Source organism: Pleuronectes platessa, chromosome 5 (assembly GCF_947347685.1).
Source record: "Pleuronectes platessa chromosome 5, fPlePla1.1, whole genome shotgun sequence".
Lineage (NCBI taxonomy): Eukaryota > Metazoa > Chordata > Actinopteri > Pleuronectiformes > Pleuronectidae > Pleuronectes > Pleuronectes platessa.
The window spans coordinates 29,638,077-29,656,773 of record NC_070630.1 but is presented as its reverse complement, the minus strand read 5'-3'; the positions used below and the strand labels follow the sequence as shown (position 1 = coordinate 29,656,773).

At 41.1% G+C, this 18,697-nt stretch overlaps 1 protein-coding gene across 13 annotated transcripts in view; it reads right to left on the bottom strand.

The window, feature by feature from the left end:
* Positions 1 to 18,697, bottom strand: part of LOC128440608 (neurofibromin) — a 165,799-nt gene that overhangs the window by 93,023 nt on the left and 54,079 nt on the right. For 11 of the 13 annotated variants that reach the window (XM_053423361.1, XM_053423364.1, XM_053423366.1 and 8 more), the window contains exons 21-29: positions 17,587 to 17,726; positions 14,858 to 14,980; positions 14,645 to 14,728; positions 14,411 to 14,527; positions 10,547 to 10,728; positions 10,229 to 10,440; positions 8,989 to 9,150; positions 8,793 to 8,890; positions 7,038 to 7,173 (exon numbers count right to left, since the gene is read on the bottom strand). In XM_053423361.1, the coding sequence (XP_053279336.1) occupies positions 7,038 to 7,173; positions 8,793 to 8,890; positions 8,989 to 9,150; positions 10,229 to 10,440; positions 10,547 to 10,728; positions 14,411 to 14,527; positions 14,645 to 14,728; positions 14,858 to 14,980; positions 17,587 to 17,726 (1,254 nt within the window). Of the gene's footprint in view, positions 1 to 2,764; positions 4,298 to 7,037; positions 7,174 to 8,792; positions 8,891 to 8,988; positions 9,151 to 10,228; positions 10,441 to 10,546; positions 10,729 to 14,410; positions 14,528 to 14,644; positions 14,729 to 14,857; positions 14,981 to 17,586; positions 17,727 to 18,697 lie in introns of those variants that run through there. The other 2 variants (XM_053423372.1, XM_053423371.1) reach the window with 2 other exon arrangements.

The following is an 18,697-nucleotide window of genomic DNA, read 5'->3' as shown; positions in this document are numbered from 1 at the left end:
ATAAATATCATAAGGCCATATAGTTTGTTTAATAAAAGAGCAAGCTATATACCTGTTTTATAGGAAAGGTAACCTTAAAATGATTTATGTTGAGATCTGGCGCTATATAAAAAAATAAAAAATAAAATAAAAATAATTAACTTGACATTCCAGGAGGGGCGGGAGGTGCCATTGGGGGAGCGCGGCGCCCCCCTTATATAATGGTAGGGGAAACACTGCAGTACTGTGTTGCATTGGGGATTTATACATTCGGAGAGCGTTTGTTGTTCCAGCAGCTTAAGCAGAAGTAGAAATTATCAAAGAAGGATTTCTTTAGATATCTAAAGGAAGGGGAAAAAAATGGTTATAGAAATAGCAGAGAGCAACTGGAACAAAGGCCTTATATTTGTTAGTATCTATCCCTTAATGCCAGACACTGTTTGATACAGTTTAATGTCTAACACAGGCTGCACTATTCAAAAGTAAAGCTATATAAAATCTATCCAAAAGAAAATTGCCCAGCTTTGTGAAATGTGACCAATCATAAGCAGATCTTCTCCAATTACAAGGATTCTGGGAAGCTTTATTCACATTATTTTCAGAGATTATTCAAATCCAAGTCAAACCAGACCCACTCTTGATTAAACAGTACTGGGTACATCTGAAGGGTGAGAAAATCTACAGAGCCCACAACACCATCTCCTGTCCTATAAGGTTCTCTGTGGACAGACTTTTTTCTTTTGCTTTGGAAAAGAAGTCCTGATTAACAATACTGATTGATACTCGACAGATTAGAGGAATTCGAAAGGATTTGGAAACTGCTGATCACTTATGGAGAGGACGGATAGTTAAAAGGCACTGTGCAGACAAAAATCCTTATCACCCCTAGGCGGCACTATCAAGGGTTGGGAGGGTTGAAGGGTGATTAATTTCATGTGTTTGTGTATGTTTTTTTTTTCATTAACCATATGTCATTATTTATTTACCTTAGATGACTTTGCTTATGTCCTGACACATTTTGTCGTTAGGGTTTCTGATCAGTGATGGTGTTTATTGTTAAACTGTAGAGTGAGCGCAGGTCAGAGGGGGAGTGAGGAGGAAGCAGACTCTGACAGAGACTCTGACACAGGACGACTGGACCGTTAAGGAGGGTCTGTCTTGAAGCAGCACTGGTTATAATTATTCAGTGGACAATGAATGTAGTGGATAAACATGATTACGTTTAAGCACTGCATTAATGCAGAGGCGTCCACCATATGCAGCAGCCCAAACTTCAGCACGTGTGGTGCTGCTCCACCTACACTCTCTACCATGTGCGTCAACCTAATCTGATGTCAATGTACAGTTGCAATCAGAAATATACTACCCCCCAAAGATTTTAAGGATTTATCAATTAAAGTCTTTTCAAAGAGCAAAATTCTATGGAGGACCATACATGACTTATGTATAAATAAATAAATAAATGAAATAAATAAATCAGGGAATAAATAAAAGTTGGAATAAATGTGGAAATAAATAAATAAATGTGGAAATAAATGCAGAATTAAATGAATCATGTCTTAAACTTATTTCCACATTTATTTATTTATTTTCACATTTATTCCAACTTTTATTTATTCCCTGATTTATTTATTTCTCGATTTCAGTGTGCTAATGCTAATGAGAAAGGCGGGCCTAACCTCAGTCTCAAGCAGGATTGGTCAACTGAGCTACACACACACACACACACAGGCCCCGGGGCTCCGCCCCCCACACCGCCACACACTCGCTCAGAGACACAGGCACTGACTGAGACCTGAGCTCGTCACCGTGAAGCAGCCTCTCAGTGACGTTGTAGAACAGTGAAAACACAGAGTTTCTCTGGTCACATCTGCTCAGAGATCAGCTGCTTCATGGGCAGAGCAGAAGCTGCAGGTGGTTTGTCCCGAGCTGGAGTTTCTGTTTCCTCCTCCTCTCGTCTCGCTCCTTGAGCTCAGTACAACATCAGACGTGATGCTCAGTTAGGACTCCTGACACCTAAATCATCCCTATAAAAAATAACCTTAACTAACCCTCTGAACTTGATCTAGTTCATTTTAAGTGTGAACTGGCTCAACGCTGCAAACAGCTACTGGACACCAGTCAGCATTGAGAGGCAGAAGTAGTAGGGATGGATCATTACACTCCTGTGACAAGAACCTGCACCGCCTTCTGAGTGAGAAGGGGGCGTATTCTCCTGATGTTGTACAGCATGAATCTACAGGACCGTGTTTTGCAGTAATTGTAGCAGTAAGGGAGAGTTGGCTATCGAGTGTTACACCCAGGTTCCTAGCGGTCTGAGTGGGGGTTAACACGGAGTTGTCAAAGTTAATAGTCAGGTCGTGGGTGGGAGAGTCTTTGCCTGGAAGGAAAAGTGGTTCAGTCTTGTCAAGGTTAATCTTCAGGTGGTGTGCAGACATCCACTGAGAGATGTCGCATTATGAGAACAACATCTTCAGGTTTCTTGCATGAGCGCGACTTCCTACAGCAGATGAGCAAAAATGAAGCGGGCTAGGAGAAGTGCCGTCTGGGACCATTTCTCAAGAAAAGTTGATGAAGTCCACTGCAGTTACTGTGACGCTGTATTTACTTACCATAGTACAACCACTCCTCTAATATATAATTTAAGAAATAAACATCCGAACGTAAATTCCAGCGACGCCAGCACCAGCGGAGGGCTCCAGCAGCAAACCATTCAGGCTATACTAGCTAGGAGGACCTGTGATGACAAGCGAGCTAACGAAATTACCAAACGCATAGTTAATATGATTGTAAAAGACATGTTGCCTTTAAGTCTGGCTTTCGGCGAGGGTTTCCGAGGACTAACGGGATTTATTGAGCCAGGATATCGTATTCCATCCAGAAAAACATTGACCAACCGTTTGGAGCAACAGTTTGCTGAGAAGGATGAGTTAAAAAGGAAGCTAGCTACTGTTGACGTCGCTTTAACCACTGACTGCTGGACTGCCTTGACTACGGAGAGCTACATTAGATCGATGGATCGATAGATAGATAGATAGATAGATTTATAGATCGATAGATACTTTATTAATCCCGTGGGAAATTCAGATCATCCAGTAGCTTGTACACTTAACACATCACTGACATACATACATAAATCACATACGGAGAACAAATTTACAGATACAGGAATGGAATACAATGATGTGATTGTGTCAGTGTCCAGTAGGAAAGTGTTCTTGTGCTGCTGGAGTGGATAGTACAATAAAATATCAAATGTATATATATAAAAACAGCAGAAAAAATATATATATTCAGTGGTAAAGTCTGTGCATGGGGCTAGTATAGCCATTGAAGGGATTGGATCGTACAATAAAATATCAAATGTATATATATATAAAAACAGCAGAAAAAAAAAATATATATAAATATATAAGAATATGTAGTGGCAAAGTCTGTGCATGGGGCTAGTATAGCCAGTAAAGGGATGGAATGTGGGTTGGTATATAATAATGAGATGAGAATAGTAGAGAAGGGGAGGGCAGACTGAGGTAGACTCATGCAGGGAAGATCACTTCTGTGGAGCGCCGGTGCTGCACAACACACTCTCAGAGACGCAGTCTTTCAGCCTGACGAACTGTGGTCTCTCCGTCAGGTAGTCAGTGATCCAGGATACCAGGTGGACGTTCACACCCATCTGCAAGAGCTTGTCACTCAGTCGAAGGGGCTGGATGGTGTTAAAGGCACTGGAGAAATCAAAAAACATGATTCTCACAGCACATTTCCCCTTGTCCAAATACGAGTGTGCCCTGTGCATAAGGTAGATGATGGCATCATCCACGCCCACCTTCTCCTGGTAGGCAAACTGCAGCGGGTCGAGTGCATGGCGTACCTGGGGTCTGTGGATGTGAAGAAGCAGTCGTTCCATAGTCTTTGAGATGTGTGATGTTAAGGCAACTGGCCTGAAGTCATTCAGCACACTGGGGTGTGGCTTCTTTGGAACAGGGATGAGGCAGGATGTTTTCCACAGTGCAGGGACCTTCACCAGTTGGAGGTTCAGGTTGAACATATGCTGCAGAGGCTCACCAAGCTCCACAGCACATGCCTTGAGAAGTCTTGGACAGACCCCATCAGGGCCGGCTGCTTTCCTAGGGCGCAATCTCCTCAGCTCTCCTTTGACCTGATGGTAGGGGGGAGGGGGGGCTCTGTGTGACGCCTGAGGGAGGGGTGCAGCTGTGGGGAATGGCAGAGGGCTGGAAGCTGGAGGGAGTGGAGCCACACTGGCTGTGGTCCGAGCAGGGGGGAGGGGATGATCTCTGGGATTACAGCGTCGAGAAGCCTGACGTTTAAAAGGATGTATGTAAGTCATTAGACCATGTTAATTTCTTTTTAAAATTATTTTCCAATTTTATTATTATTTATTCATTTTTCAAAGGTCTATGCTGTAGCCAGGCAGTAATGCGTTGCAATCGCTACCTGTTAAAATCCGTCGAATGGCATAATGCGCTGTGAAAACTAAACTTGACTACAAAATGGCGTATTTCCTTAATAAAGCTATAACCATTTTAGTGTTTGTGTGCGCTATGTGGGAGCGCACACAAACACACACACATTCGCCAGCTCCTGGTATTTCATGAGGGCCTGATACGATTATGATTTAAAAAATGAACGTGACGTTCACTAACTTGATTATATGAAACTGATTCGTTCACCGGTCGCATAAAAATGAAAGAGCGCAACATGCACAGGGAGCCACTGAAAGAGGCTGAAGAGCCGCGGTTTGCCAACTCCTGGTATAAGAGGAAAAAAACATCGGCTACACATCTAAAGAGTCTTGAATTTGAAAAAGATTCAAGACTTTTTAATACTTTTTAAGGGTCTTGATTTTCCCTAAAAAAAAACATGGGGGGGGGGGGTCATGTCTTAGCAAATAATCGATGAATTGTCCAATAACGTTATTAATAGTCGAACATGAAAGCATGACAACTCCTGTAGTCCCATCCCTAGCCTCCACCCTTCCCTTCCACCCAACAGCGCCGCCATTCTCGTTCACACCCTTGTTTCCCCTATAGATTACTGTAATTCCCTTCTTTTTGATCTTCCTTATAAATTTCTTCATAAACTTCAACTACTCCAGAACTCTGCAGCTCACATCATTTCCAGAACCCCCTTCATTAATCACATCACTCCTTCAGCAGCTTTATTGGCTCCCAGTCACCTTTAAAAACATTCACAATCTCGCTCCTCTACACCTTTCTGAACTCCTGCACATTGACATACCCTCCCGCGCCCTCAGATATTCTTCCTCCATCCACCTCAATGTATCTTCTACCCGTTTGACAACCATTGGATCTAGAGCCTTCAGCCGCTCTACTCCCTGGCTCTGGAACTCTCTACCACCAGACATTTGTAACATGACTCTCGCTCCATTTTAAAATCTCATTAAAAAATACTTCGAAAAAAAAAAGGTTTTGCCTTTTTACCACTAACCTGTTGCGTATTTGCAACGTGTATATGTGGGACATTGGTTTAACCATTATATTTATTATGACTCTACTAATATAAGTTAATATATATATAATTTATATCCCCCACAACAATTAGATGAAATATCCACCCCTGATTGTGTTTTTGCTTTGTTTAATTCTGGGAATGTCAATATTTCACACAGAATTACTTAAGTCCAAAGTGGTAATGGGAGTGGACATGCATGTGCACATCGGTCAGTCTCATAAAAAACAGATTTTCAGCTCAAACTGTGAGGCAGTGGTACAATAACTTGCTGTAGCGTGAGCATGTGGTAGCACTATAGTGCAAGCAAGCACACAGTAAATAGTGCTCCAAACAGCGCTGAACACGTCAACTTAGAGATTTCTTATGTTATTATCAGAAGCACCCGTAACATCTGTTAATGTTTTTGTTATTCCGACATGGAGAAACAAAAAAATCCATTAAGTTACATAATCTGGCGGGCCAGATATTATTGCTGGAGGATCACCACTGCTGTAAGTTATCCATGGACATCAACATGTTCAACTTGGCCCAGCAGACTGCAAGGCACTAGTTGCGTATTTATTCAGAATTTATTAATACTAAACATATTGCGTGTCAAGAACACAATACTTCTTTGGGAACTTAACCAAGACAGACAGACAGACCAAGGCAGCTGTGGCTCAGGAGGTAGAGTGAGTCGTCCACTGACAAGAGGGTCAGCGGTAGGATCCCAGTCTCCCTCATTCAGCATGCCAAAATGTCCTTTGATGGCTGTGATGGCAGTGTGCAAGTGGAGTGTGAGAAAGTGCAGCACACAGATGCACTTTACGAATGTGTCAAAATGGGTAGATGTAAAAACTTTAAAAGAGCTTTGAGTGGTCATCAAGACATTTTAAGATCTATATAAATACAGACCATTTTCTGTGCTCAGGCCTGGTACGTTAATGTGCAGCATGAGCACAGGTCAGCAGGGGAGTAGTAGTGTGACTGCGCCCTAACCTTGAAGAAATAACTATGTACAAGTATTGGTCCTTATAGAGCTGTAGGGGCTCATTATGCTCTCCTCCTAGCCCTGTCAAATTCATGACACCAGATAACATCATAGCTAAGCAAATGTTACAAATTAGGCTAGGTAATCAGGAAAAATAAGTTAGAGGCAGGGTCGGGGTGTCTTCTTATGCCCTAATTTTAAAGTTTGACTCTTTCTGATTCGGTGTCAGCTCATGTATAGAAACAGGGTCACAATTAGCGCTTGTAACTTCAGCTCTCATTCAAAGAAAATACAATTTGTTTGTCCATCTCTTCGACTTTGTGAAACATCACTGTTGAAAATAATCCAGCACAAATTTGAATTACACACAGACATCTAAAAATATGAATTACATGTGTGCTCAAAGTGTTTTCATACTGGTATACACTATTTATACAGCTGCAAAGGTTAACTAAAGATTCATTGTGTAAAAATGATGTTTTCCAAACCCAGATTCAAATATATGAATGCACTCTAATGACTCATATTTGACTCTATAGGTGTGCAGATTGCAGCTTTAGTTCAGTGGAAAAACAGGTGGCCTGAGGAACCCTACCTGGTAGAGACAATGGCAAACACTGCGGAGCTGTGGGGGGAACTCGCTGGATGAACCAATGATGGCCTGGAAGAACCGCTCAGTGATCTGCAGCAAGTTCCTCTGGTTCTCCTCCAGGTTCTCAACTTGTTCCAGCCTGAAAAGAAAATCAATACAAACACATATATATATATATATACGAGGTGTGTTTGTTTGCAATCCACCTGGAAAATACAGAATAAATAAAAGCCTGTCAAACTACTTCAAGCCCTCCTTGTAGCTGTTTGAGTGTCAATTTGCGTTTTGAGCAACATGTATTCCTGTATTTGTTTAGGATTGTAAAATATTTTAATATATTTATTGATGACTAGTCAAAATGATAGTTATTAAGATTGACAAATAAAATAAAACATACCACATCGTTCATTGTTCATTATTTAGTGTCATGTGTTTGGTTCTGAATCGATGGTGTCGGATCATGTCTGCGTGTTGCTCCGCTCACTTTCACTCTGAATCCTAACTATTAGCATCACGTCACATGTTGTACTGTGCACAACATGTTGACGAGTCATTTTCCTAATTTTTAAATGCAGCCTCATATAGTATGGAGCGAATCAAATAAACATTAAGTGACTTCATGTACTCAGGTCCTGATAACTAGTGATAAGTATTTATTAGTTCAAGTGAGAGCAGCGTGGAGGCTGCTTGGTACAAACCAACTGCAGCTTCTGCTCTGATCATGACGCATCAGCCCTGATCACTGAGCAGCTGTGACCAGAGAGACTCTGTGTTTTCACTGTTCTTCTACAAAGTCACTGACCGGCTGCTTCACATGAACGAGTTCTGATCTCACTGCATGTGGCGCTCTGAGTGAGTGAGTGGGGGCAGGTATGGGTACATGGAGTGGGTCAATCTACGCATGCGCTAAAAGAATGAACGCGTATTCCACAAATGAATCATCCAGCATTAACGCTTTAATTTTGACAGCCCTAATAATTACTACAACTGAGTATATTATAGACCTTCTGATCCCATACGAGGCTCTGCGTAGCTTGAAATCCTTATGCAGAATTCTTGATCAGTCTAAAAACTGGACACAGAGTTCTGGAATGATCTGTCTTAAGAAATCGGTCTGGTAGAATCAGTGCCATCTTTTAAGACCCTTCTCACTGATGTAAGCACCTAAAACAAACTTTGATCAGAAAGCCTTTCTTGATTAACTATTCATTCTATTTCTGTCTTTCAATTTGTTGTCTTTCTTTTGTTAATTAATTTGTAACTGTGTTTTGAAAAGTGCTGTATAAGTCTAATGCTTCCAATACTCTGTTGGACTGGAAAACTCATTCTTCAGAGGGACTTAATGTGTGAATGTAAATCTCTGACTTAGGGCCTCTGGACTTTCCAAGGAGCCGATGTGAAGAAAAACATAGCAGGAGGTCCTGCAATATTTTCCTTTATTTGTAAGAAAATAATTCATGTATTATGATGAGAAAATCAAGCATGGTAAGGGGACTGATATCTATGTATACGTGTGATTTTGTGTAGATCTGACAATAAATCTGAATCCAGTAAATTTAAATGTTGTTTCATGAAGGGACAGTTTGGCCTAAATGTTTGCATATAATTGTGCATGGTCTACATCTGGTATAACCTATCTTACTATGATATCTTCTTCAATATCCAGTTTGAAAATTTATGAACTTCGTCTGGATTATTTCAATCCAAAAACTAAATGCTACCAATGAATAATATAAGAGCAGTGGTGTAGGTTCTTACCTGGTGGGGTCCACCTCAAAGATGATGTGGTCAGGAGTGGTTATGACCCCTCTTAATAAAGGCTCCAGTAGCTTCTGCAAGTATGCTGCCCCATATACCTAGCATAATTCAGCAGAAAATAGGGTTGGGCAGTTTTTGATTTTGTAAATTGGCATTTCAAGTTATTTGAAAACACAAGTTTGGCTTTGTCCTCTACCTTAAAACAGAAGGTCATTATTTTGCTAGCTAGGCTGTTTCCTCTGAAGAGAGTTTGCATGGAGTCAGCAAGCTCCACCTCTTTAGAGAACATGTTCCACAGCAGCTGGTAGAGGAGGTGACGGGAATCAAACAGTGTCACCAGGACTCTGGCAAGTTCATCCTAGGATTATAACACACACACACACACACACACACACACACACACACACACACACACACACACACACACACACACACACACACACACACACACACACACACACACACACACACACACACACACACACACACACACACACACACACACACATTAGGGCTTGAATGATTCTAGAACCAAACCGAGGTCCAGACATCTACGGTATCTGTTCGCGACACACAAAGACAGAACAGCACTACATCAAACTTCCAAACCCGACAGCGTGCCTCAGGTATAGCCTGTTGCGGATTGTGGGCGTGTATGACCAATCACATCCCCTGGACCACAACCTGCCGTAATCTGAATCAACACAGAAATGACTAGTATCTTCAGAGCAATGAGTACAGATGTCGGACAGCGTCGTCTGTTTTACCTTTACAAAAGTGTGTTAAGTCTGCATGTTTTCGCCGCTCTGAACGGAAGCCTTATCTCCTGAGTTTGAGTCCAGAGAAAATAAGGCGTCAGAGTCAGGTGGATTGTTTATTCCTTATAGAGTTTCCCTGGAGCTGCCGGCCAGCGTATAACCGACTTACTGACCAACTTGGCCATATGTTTACTATCCTGAGTTGCTGAGTTCATGAAGATCTGTGCTAAAATTATGAACAGATTATTTTTGATGTATCTGTTGTTTGAACTGGATTGAAGTGAACTGTGCTGGGCTTGTGGGGGTGACTGAATCAGACTTTGTATATATACAGATTGAACTGGACGTTGAGACTGGGGGAGACACATGCACATATATCCTCACCTCTTTACTATCCTTTGGTCATTTTTGTTTACGTAGGTTTGTGTGAAGTCAAGTCCAATGTGTTCTTTAGTGTTTTTCTCTTCACTGTTCCAAATGTTGGTATTCTCAGAAAAACTGCCTATGCAGCCTGAATATATACATATCACTGGAGGATTTTTTTTTTATCATAAGTTAATACAACATTTAACAGCTTTTTTTCTATATGTATGCAGACATATTCAAATAGTTCCACTCAGCATATAGCAAACATTCACAATAACAACATACTGTCCTAAATTAACAGGTGGTACACACCCATTGAGATCCAGGAACCACATTAGCCAGAGCCATGGCGATGGGCAGCTCTCCTTGGTCTCCCATCATGGTCACCAGCTCCACCAGCCTCTCAAAACGGTCAGCAAGAACAGTCTCCGCCAGCGTGTCAAACTCTGTTCCCTGCTGCAGGATCTTAGTCAGTACCTCCATGAAGGTGGCTCGAGTCTGCAGGTCCTTGTGGTAGCCCAGACCTTAAGAGGACAAAAAAAAAAAACTACATTTGCACTCCAGGGAAAACTCTTCAGGACTCTTAACTATAAGCAAAATTTCCCCCGAATAATATTGTGGCTGACTTACCGATTGAGTGCATGAGACCACTGTCTACGTTAGCATTGAGCAGGTTGGACATGGCCAGGACGGTGCAGTGGCGAAGCGAGGCCAATCGGCGAGACATTCCTCTTTTTCGTCCCCCCACTGCCTGGCCCTCGTCCTCCACCTCACTGCAGTCATTCAGCAGGTTCATGAATAGAGTGAAGTACCTGCTCAAACAATAACAGATCATCCTTAACAAACGGCTTCTCCATGCACATCATTTACCAAAATTTCCTTTTTACATATTTCAGCTGTCCAGCTCTGCTTGTTATAAGAATATGTACAAACAGCAAGTTTGAGAATCTCTTCTCTCAAATCTGTTCATAGACAGTCTTGACTATGGAGGTGCAGTAGTTGCACTGTTGTTCTTGTGGAGTACAGGGCAGTTTGGATGCACTCCACTCACCTTACCAAAATTAAATTTTGTGAGTAAAGCTAAACATTATTAAGAGCCAACACTGCTTTTTACAGAGTTCCTGAAGGCTGGTCACTAGGGATGGGCATAATTAATCGACGATCGGTTAATTGATCATTAAGAATTTTATCGATAAAACTATTGCATGTTCGCTATGCGGCAGGAGGTCGAAATATCCGAGTTGCCCTGAAACGCAGCACAGCGAGGATGTTATCAGCTGGAGGAAGTAGCCCGGAGCTAGCCTCGGGAGCTAAACTCCGCTGCTCGGCTTCATGTCCGCACACGGACCGTCAGTCCACGGGGAAGGGAACCCGGACAGACCCGGGTCTGGGTGAAGGGTTCCGGGAGTGAGGGCCTGACAACAGCCGGACTGAGAGGTCGAGAACCGTCAATTCAAGCTAGCTCTCTCTCAGCGGGGCTTAAGAGAACAGCAGCGCATATTTTCAAGTGTAACCATTGAACGGATCCCGTTTAGCTGCCACAAGAGTTATTCATCTTGTAGTAAAGACCTCAATGAGGAAAGACACTGTTTTCTCTATTTTCACTGCATTTTAATATAGCCTATAAATAGTGAATTTTTATATAAAAATATAAATGATTAATTGAAAATTGATCATTAATTCTCCCGACGTTCGATTAAGACAATTTAATCGAATAGCCATCCCTACTGGTCACTAAGCCTAAATATGACAAAAGATGCCAACAGTGTGACACCTAAAACAGTGTGACACCTACAGTTTTAATTTTGGCAGCCATTTTTTATTTAGTCTTAGTGTTAAGGCCAATTTATGCTTCTCCGTTTTGACGGACACGGACAGATAGGACCGCCTTATTTGCCGTGGAACGTCCTCTCCGGGGCTCCACGGAGAGCTTTTCGGACAGCGCTGATTTTTCTAACTACACGTCGGCATGGCGGAGAGCCCACGGAGAGCCCTTGGCTGTGATTGGTCCGCTAACGCCAGCATTTCGGGACCTCTAACTTCCTGTTCCATTCCCTACATCACAATAAACCAAAATCACAACTACGTCTCTATGATTAATGTGACAAGTGTGTTAAGCCAGCGACGTTGTCCGGCTGACGGTGGCTGCTTAGAGCACTTACGGCATGTGTGTACGGTCACATACGGTTATAACGAACTTTCATAACGGGGCTAGCGGGCTAGCCACCATGCTAACTGCGGTGGGAACAGCGCAAAACCCAGCTGACTTTAATCCCACGGCTGTCATGACACTGTTTCTCAAACACCGTCAGGTTAGAAGCAAACACTTGGTAGTAGTTAGTATCGGGTGTCCGTGCTGACTGTGTGTGGAAGCTGGGGGGGAAGACAGCTGCCTCCGTGTAGCTTCAAGCTGTTGCAGCTGTTGAATTAGCAACGCAGTTTGGGAACAAGACCGGGGTACCGCTGAGCTAAAACATGATAACATAAGCATTATGACCCGCTGGGTGTCACTTTATTTCAGCAAAAACTGTTGCGTCATCAACATCCTTTTTCTGTTAGTTGCCATCGTTCACTGTGTGTGAGGAGCCGGGGGGACGTAAATAAACCAGCGTGGACTTCTTCTATATACCTCATGAGGTAGGCTTCTCTAAGCTCGACTTCCGGTGCGCCAACTACTGTTCTGGCGGTGAATTGTTTTCACAACAAAAAGGCTCGTAGAACTATAAATCAAAAAGTGTCCATCTGATCCGTCCGTCCGTAACGGACTTGGAGAAGCATATATCGGCCTTTAGTATTAGAGGAAAATGCATATTAGTTTTAGTCACATTTGGTCATTTTTATCCTTCTTAGTTTTAGTCTAGTTTTCGTCGAAGAAAACTCACAACATTTAAGTCTAGTTTTAGTCTACGAAAACGAATTACATTTTAGTCTAGTTTAAGTCACATTTAATAGCCACATTAAACTCCTTTTCTTGCCTTCTCAGGCCCAGGGACCCCCTGTGTTGTGTCTACAACTGCATAATATTCTAGCTTGCAGTACTCAGGTTGTCCATTAGATATCCCTCGTAGCATTGGTCTGTAGCAGGGGTCGTCAACCTTTACTATCAAAAGAGGCATTTTGCCCCCTCTTGCCCCAAATAAAATTTGTCTGGAGCCGTAAAACATATTTATTAACGAAGCTAATAAAGTTGTATATAAAGTTATACTATACTAAACTATAGTTTGTTGCATTTCTGAAATTATCGAACGACAATAAAGAAAACTGTGACTGATCTCTGAGCAGCTGAGACCAGAGAAACTCTGTGTTTTCACTGTTTCCATTGTTAAGAAGCAGCCGGTGAGTCAGTGACCGGCTTCTTCAAGTGAACGATCTCTGAACTCACTGTGTCACTGAGCGAGCGAGTGAGCGGGGGCGGAGCCCCGGGACCGGTGTGTGTGCGCTATCTGGGAGCACACACTCGCCCGCTCCTGGTACTTCATGAAGGGCTGATACGATGATGTTTTAAAAAATTATTGTGACTTAGTCAACCAACAACATTTTCGTCTCGTCAACGAAAGTTAAAATAGATAGTCATAGTTTTTATTTTCAAAGATCCATTTTCGTTACGTCTTAGTCTCGTCTTAGTCATGGGGAAAAGGACGTTAACAAAAAAATGTCGTCATAGTTTTTGCAACGAAATTAACACTGGACACCTAAAACCTAGGAGCAAGATGTGTTTAAAGAATATATAACAACCCATTTTTAAATAGATGGTATTTATGTATGATAAATCATTGTTCATATACAAATTGATAAATTAAAGTTGTATTAATATGGTCTAAGCATGGTATTGTCATCACAATTTAATAAAACAGGCTTATCATGCAGCTTCACATACAACATTGACTTCTCTGCCAAATATAGAGGAGCTGGGCTTCTAATGAGCTTTTTACATGCGAGTATGTGCAGGACAGAAGATTGCATACAGGAAAATTTACAGCAGGGCAGCTGTAGGAAAGGAAGAAATATTATATAATTATTATTATAATATTAATAAGAGCTTCAGTATTTCCTCTTCTATCTTGGACCGGCCAAAGTGTAATTTGTCCCTTTAAACTTTCCAAACTAGTAAAGTGCATACACCTGCCAGGGCCCAACAGTCTCCTCTTAAAAGCACATTTGAATTCACCAGATCCATATTTTTTACTTGGATTTGCAGCAAATTGCACTCAGTCCCTAAGTTTAATAAGAGTTTGTGGTAATCCGACCAGTAGTTTTTGTGTAATCCCACTTACTAACGAATGTAGTTGAAAACATTACCTCCTCGACAGACAATTATATGCTGCAGTCTTTGCTTTCGAAATGCTTAAAGACCGCATCATAGCTCGTCTGTGAGGTTGTTCCCGAGAGAGGCAAAGAACAGCTGGCTAAAATCACCTAAAATATCAATGGCCTCTTCATTAGGATCACATGCTGCAGTGCCGTGAAGGGGGTTAAATGCAGATTAGTTCTTACTTGAGGAAGAGCTGAGATTTGGCTTCCATCAGTTCTACGCCATCGCCCTCTTCTGGCTGCAGAGGAAGACCAGCTAACAGAGATACTACTGCCTCCATGCTCGCCTGGTCCAGGTCCCTGCGCACGCACACACGCACGCACGCACACGCACACACACACACACACACACACACAAGTGAGGAGGCAGCTCTCAGTTTCTTACAATGTAGCTATGCACAGGAAACAGACATGAACCTTGTCAGGCACTTGATGTCATCGTCAGTAGCCTGGTTGGAGGTTCCCATCACCCAGTCTGTCAGGTACTCTACCATCTTGTTCCTGTAGTATGAGTAAAATTTACTGTAAAAAAGTCATCAACACTGGCACAGGTGGTTGCTTTGGAAATGTAGAGGTGGCCGTGTCAAATTTCTAGACTTATATGTGTAACCATTAGCGGTTTTGACTGACCTAAATTTCATCTCCTGGCAGAAAGATAGGTCATCTCTTCTCTCCATCATAACTTCCACAAGTTGGCACAGCTTGGTTTTGATCTGGATCGCATGTACCATATTTCCCAGGATGCGCACATACCTGAGGGCAGAGAGGGAGCAGATTGGTCAGAACACTATACTCGCTTTTCTAAGAACACTTTATAGTGAAAATTTATTTTCAAAGATTCTCAACAAGCTTTGGTCAAAAAAATATATGTGGACAAAGACTATCGTTCTAAGGTACTGTTAGCATTTTCTGATCAGAACTAAAGCTGCACATGTTGCTCCACAGTACTGCATATATCCGGCTGTAATTGTTTATGTTTCATTTATGTGTCACTGTTTGCATGTCTTCTTACCCTTAGTAACTCATATGTATATGACCAGTACTGAATCATTTGTACTTCAGTATCTAACTTTAATTAGTTTGAATCACTGCTGTAGCATTAAGTTTGATTATATGCTGTTACACAATGCAAGACTTGCTCTTGGATCGACTTGATGTCCCCCATAGGTAGGCTGTGGAAATCACTTTTTTATCAGTGTCATAAGGACAAACTTTGGTTGAGCATGTCCCTTATTTTACCAGCTGATGGAAATAGAACCGACAACATCAGAAGCATATCCTGTGATGTTGCAAGATTAAAAGGAAATCTGACTTTATTCAAATTTTGCAGTGAAATCATAGATAAAACCTAAAATGGCTCTCAGTTGAGTGCATATCTCCGCCAAGGTCAGACGGTCCCCTTATTAAACCACATTTAAATTCACTAGATCCAGATTTTAATTGGTTCTGCACACAATCATAAATATCAGTCTTCTAAACATACCCGATCTTTTTTCAAACAATCAATAAATCAATCAATCGTTATTTGTATAACCTATATTCGCAAATCACAATTTGTCTAATAGGGCTTTAACAAGGTGCGATATCCCCTTTACCCTCGACAAGAGAAAAGAAATTTTTTTACTTCAGAGCGAGCAACATGATATGGATCCCTGGCCCAGCAAGGACAGAAGTGCAACAGATAATGTGTGTACTGAGAACATCAGCAATATAACACCATATCCGACATTTATTAGAAGAAACCTTTTTAAACATAATATAAAGTAAATTAATCCTTTACAAATTATTCAGACAGCTTCTCTCTGATAACCCTTGATCAGTTTACAAAAATAATCTCATTTTCTAAACCTACAACTTGTATCTTAGATCCCATTCCTATAAATTACTTAAAGAAATTCTGCCCCTTATTGATGTTACTGAAGACAATCAATCTGTCATTATCATCAGGATATGTACCACAGTCCTTTAAACTAGCTGTAATCAAACACCTTTCTCAAAAACTCCACCCTGGACCCAGAGGTTTTAGCCAACTACAGACCAATATATAACCTCCACTTCCGGTACGAAATCCTTGAAAAGGTTGTAGACAATCAGCTGTGTGAGTTTCTCCAGGAAAGTAATGAAGACTTTCAGTCTTGGTTTAGAGCGCATCACAGCACAGAGACAGCATTTGCAAAAGTCCCTAATGACCTTCTAATAGCTTCAGATCAGGGATTCGTGTCTGTCGTCGTTCTGTTGGATCTTAGTGCAGCATTCGACACTATTGACAATCAAATTATATTACAGAGACTAGAACAGTTAATTGGCATTAAATGAACCGCTCTAAACTGGTTTAAATCCTATTTTTCAAGATCCATTACAATTTGTGCAAATTAATGATCAGTCATCTATGGGCACCAAAATGAACCACTGTGTTCCACAGGGCTCTGTGCTCGGCCCAATTTTATTCTCCTCATATATGCTTCCACGAGGAAACACTCTGTAAATGTACACTGCTATGTGGATGACACCCTGTTATAGCTATCATTAAAACCAGAACGTTGTAATCTAACTAAACTTCAAGCATGTTTCAAGGAAATAAAAACCTGGATGAATTTTCTCTTATTAAACTCAGATAAGACAGGTTATAATACTTGGCCCTTAACATCTGACAAATATATTATCTAATTATATAGCTGCGCTAAATGAAAATGCCCTTACTTTCGATGAAACAGTAAGGAATTTAGGAGTGACCTTGGAATTTGGGAGTTATCTTTGATCCTGATTTGTCCTATAATTGTCACTTAAAACTAATTTCTAGGACCGCCTTCTTTCACTTACATTACATCTCAAAAATTAGACATGTCCTGTCTCAAAAAGATGCAGACTTTTTTCCCCACTTAAAGACCCTTAATAATATGCCACTATCATACCTCAAAGAGCTCATTGTACCATATCACCCCACCAGATCACTGTGCTCCCAGAATTCAGGATTACTTGTCTCTAAAGTATCTAAAAGCAGAGTAGGAGAGAGCCTCTATATTATTTAAATAAAAAGTAAAACAAAATCAGTAAAAAAACTCAAGTCTCCCTAGAATTGCATCAATTCAAAAACCACAGGATTGTTCGATAAAAGTAAAAGTAAAAGGCTCCAATAGTTACCATAGGGTGCTGCCAAAACCACAATAACAGAATCCTTGAGCTCTGAAAGGTTTCACTGCTCACATGACCAACAATGACTACTGAATATAAGTGCACTAAACAGAGACTAAATGATAACTGGATTAGTAGTAATTCCCAGGCTTATGTTGAACTGTCAGTGATGTACAACAATGCAAACTCCATTCAGACAGTTTCTGGGCCAATGGAAAGGTCCTGACCTGACCAGGTTGAGCATCATGGTCTCGATGCTGGCCTGTCCCAAGTGTTCGGAGCTGCCCTCTGTGTGGTTATCTAACAAGTTCTTCATGATGGCTATGGTCTGCTCCACAAACTGGGTGTTAGTGTCGTTGATAGGAACCTGGAAAAAGAAGAAGAGCTGAGATTTTTAATAACTTGCCTAAAGTTATTGATCATCCATTAATCAAATCCTATGGCCTCAAAATTAACTCATTATTTTTAACTAATTTTAACTAATTTATACTATCGGCTATGTTTCATCATCTGAATATGTTGATAATTAGCATATATTATTTGTTGTTGTTGCTTGATGTATCGGAGTTTGGATTCTTCGATAGATTTACTATCAACCCTGTTCTGTGTCTTTAATATTTTGTTTATCGTCATCATTACATTTTTTTCAGAGGAAATTGTGGCTTAGGAGGTAGAACCGGTCGTCCACTAACCAGAAGGTCAGATGTTCAATCCAAGTCTCGATTACGCATACCTTAGTGTCCTTGAGAAACATACTGAACATTAAATTGCTTCTGTTGGCTGTGCAAGTAATGTGTGATAGAGAACATGATGCACATAGGTTAATCTCAGCACTTTAGTGGTCATTAAGACTAGAAAAGATCTTTATACATATTTCCCATATTGACATTCTTCTTTTTCTTTATTTTATTATAACCTCAGTTAACTTCTCGTTAGATATGTGGATATTCGTTAAGTTAGTATATCCATCTATCCAGTTGGAGCCAAGCCTAGTCGATATTGGGTGAGAGGCGGGGTCTGAAAACCTCTTAACCACCGCACCTAAAAATACTTCTAAAACTTAGCCTCAGTGTGCTAGGGGCCACATACGAGATTCAGTGCAGCTCCCAAAAACAGCTGTGCTCAGAACACAATTTAAAACATGTATTAGTAGGGCTATATCGAAAAGGAAATCTTTTGACATGGCAACAATATGTTCTTATATATTCAAATGCACCTTTGCAGTCCTCCTCCTGTGTTTGTTGCTTTGCCAATCTACAGCATGTGAAGCTAAAACAATAACACTTAGAATTCAATTTTTTCAGTATTTGAAATGTTTTCATATATATATTTAATTCT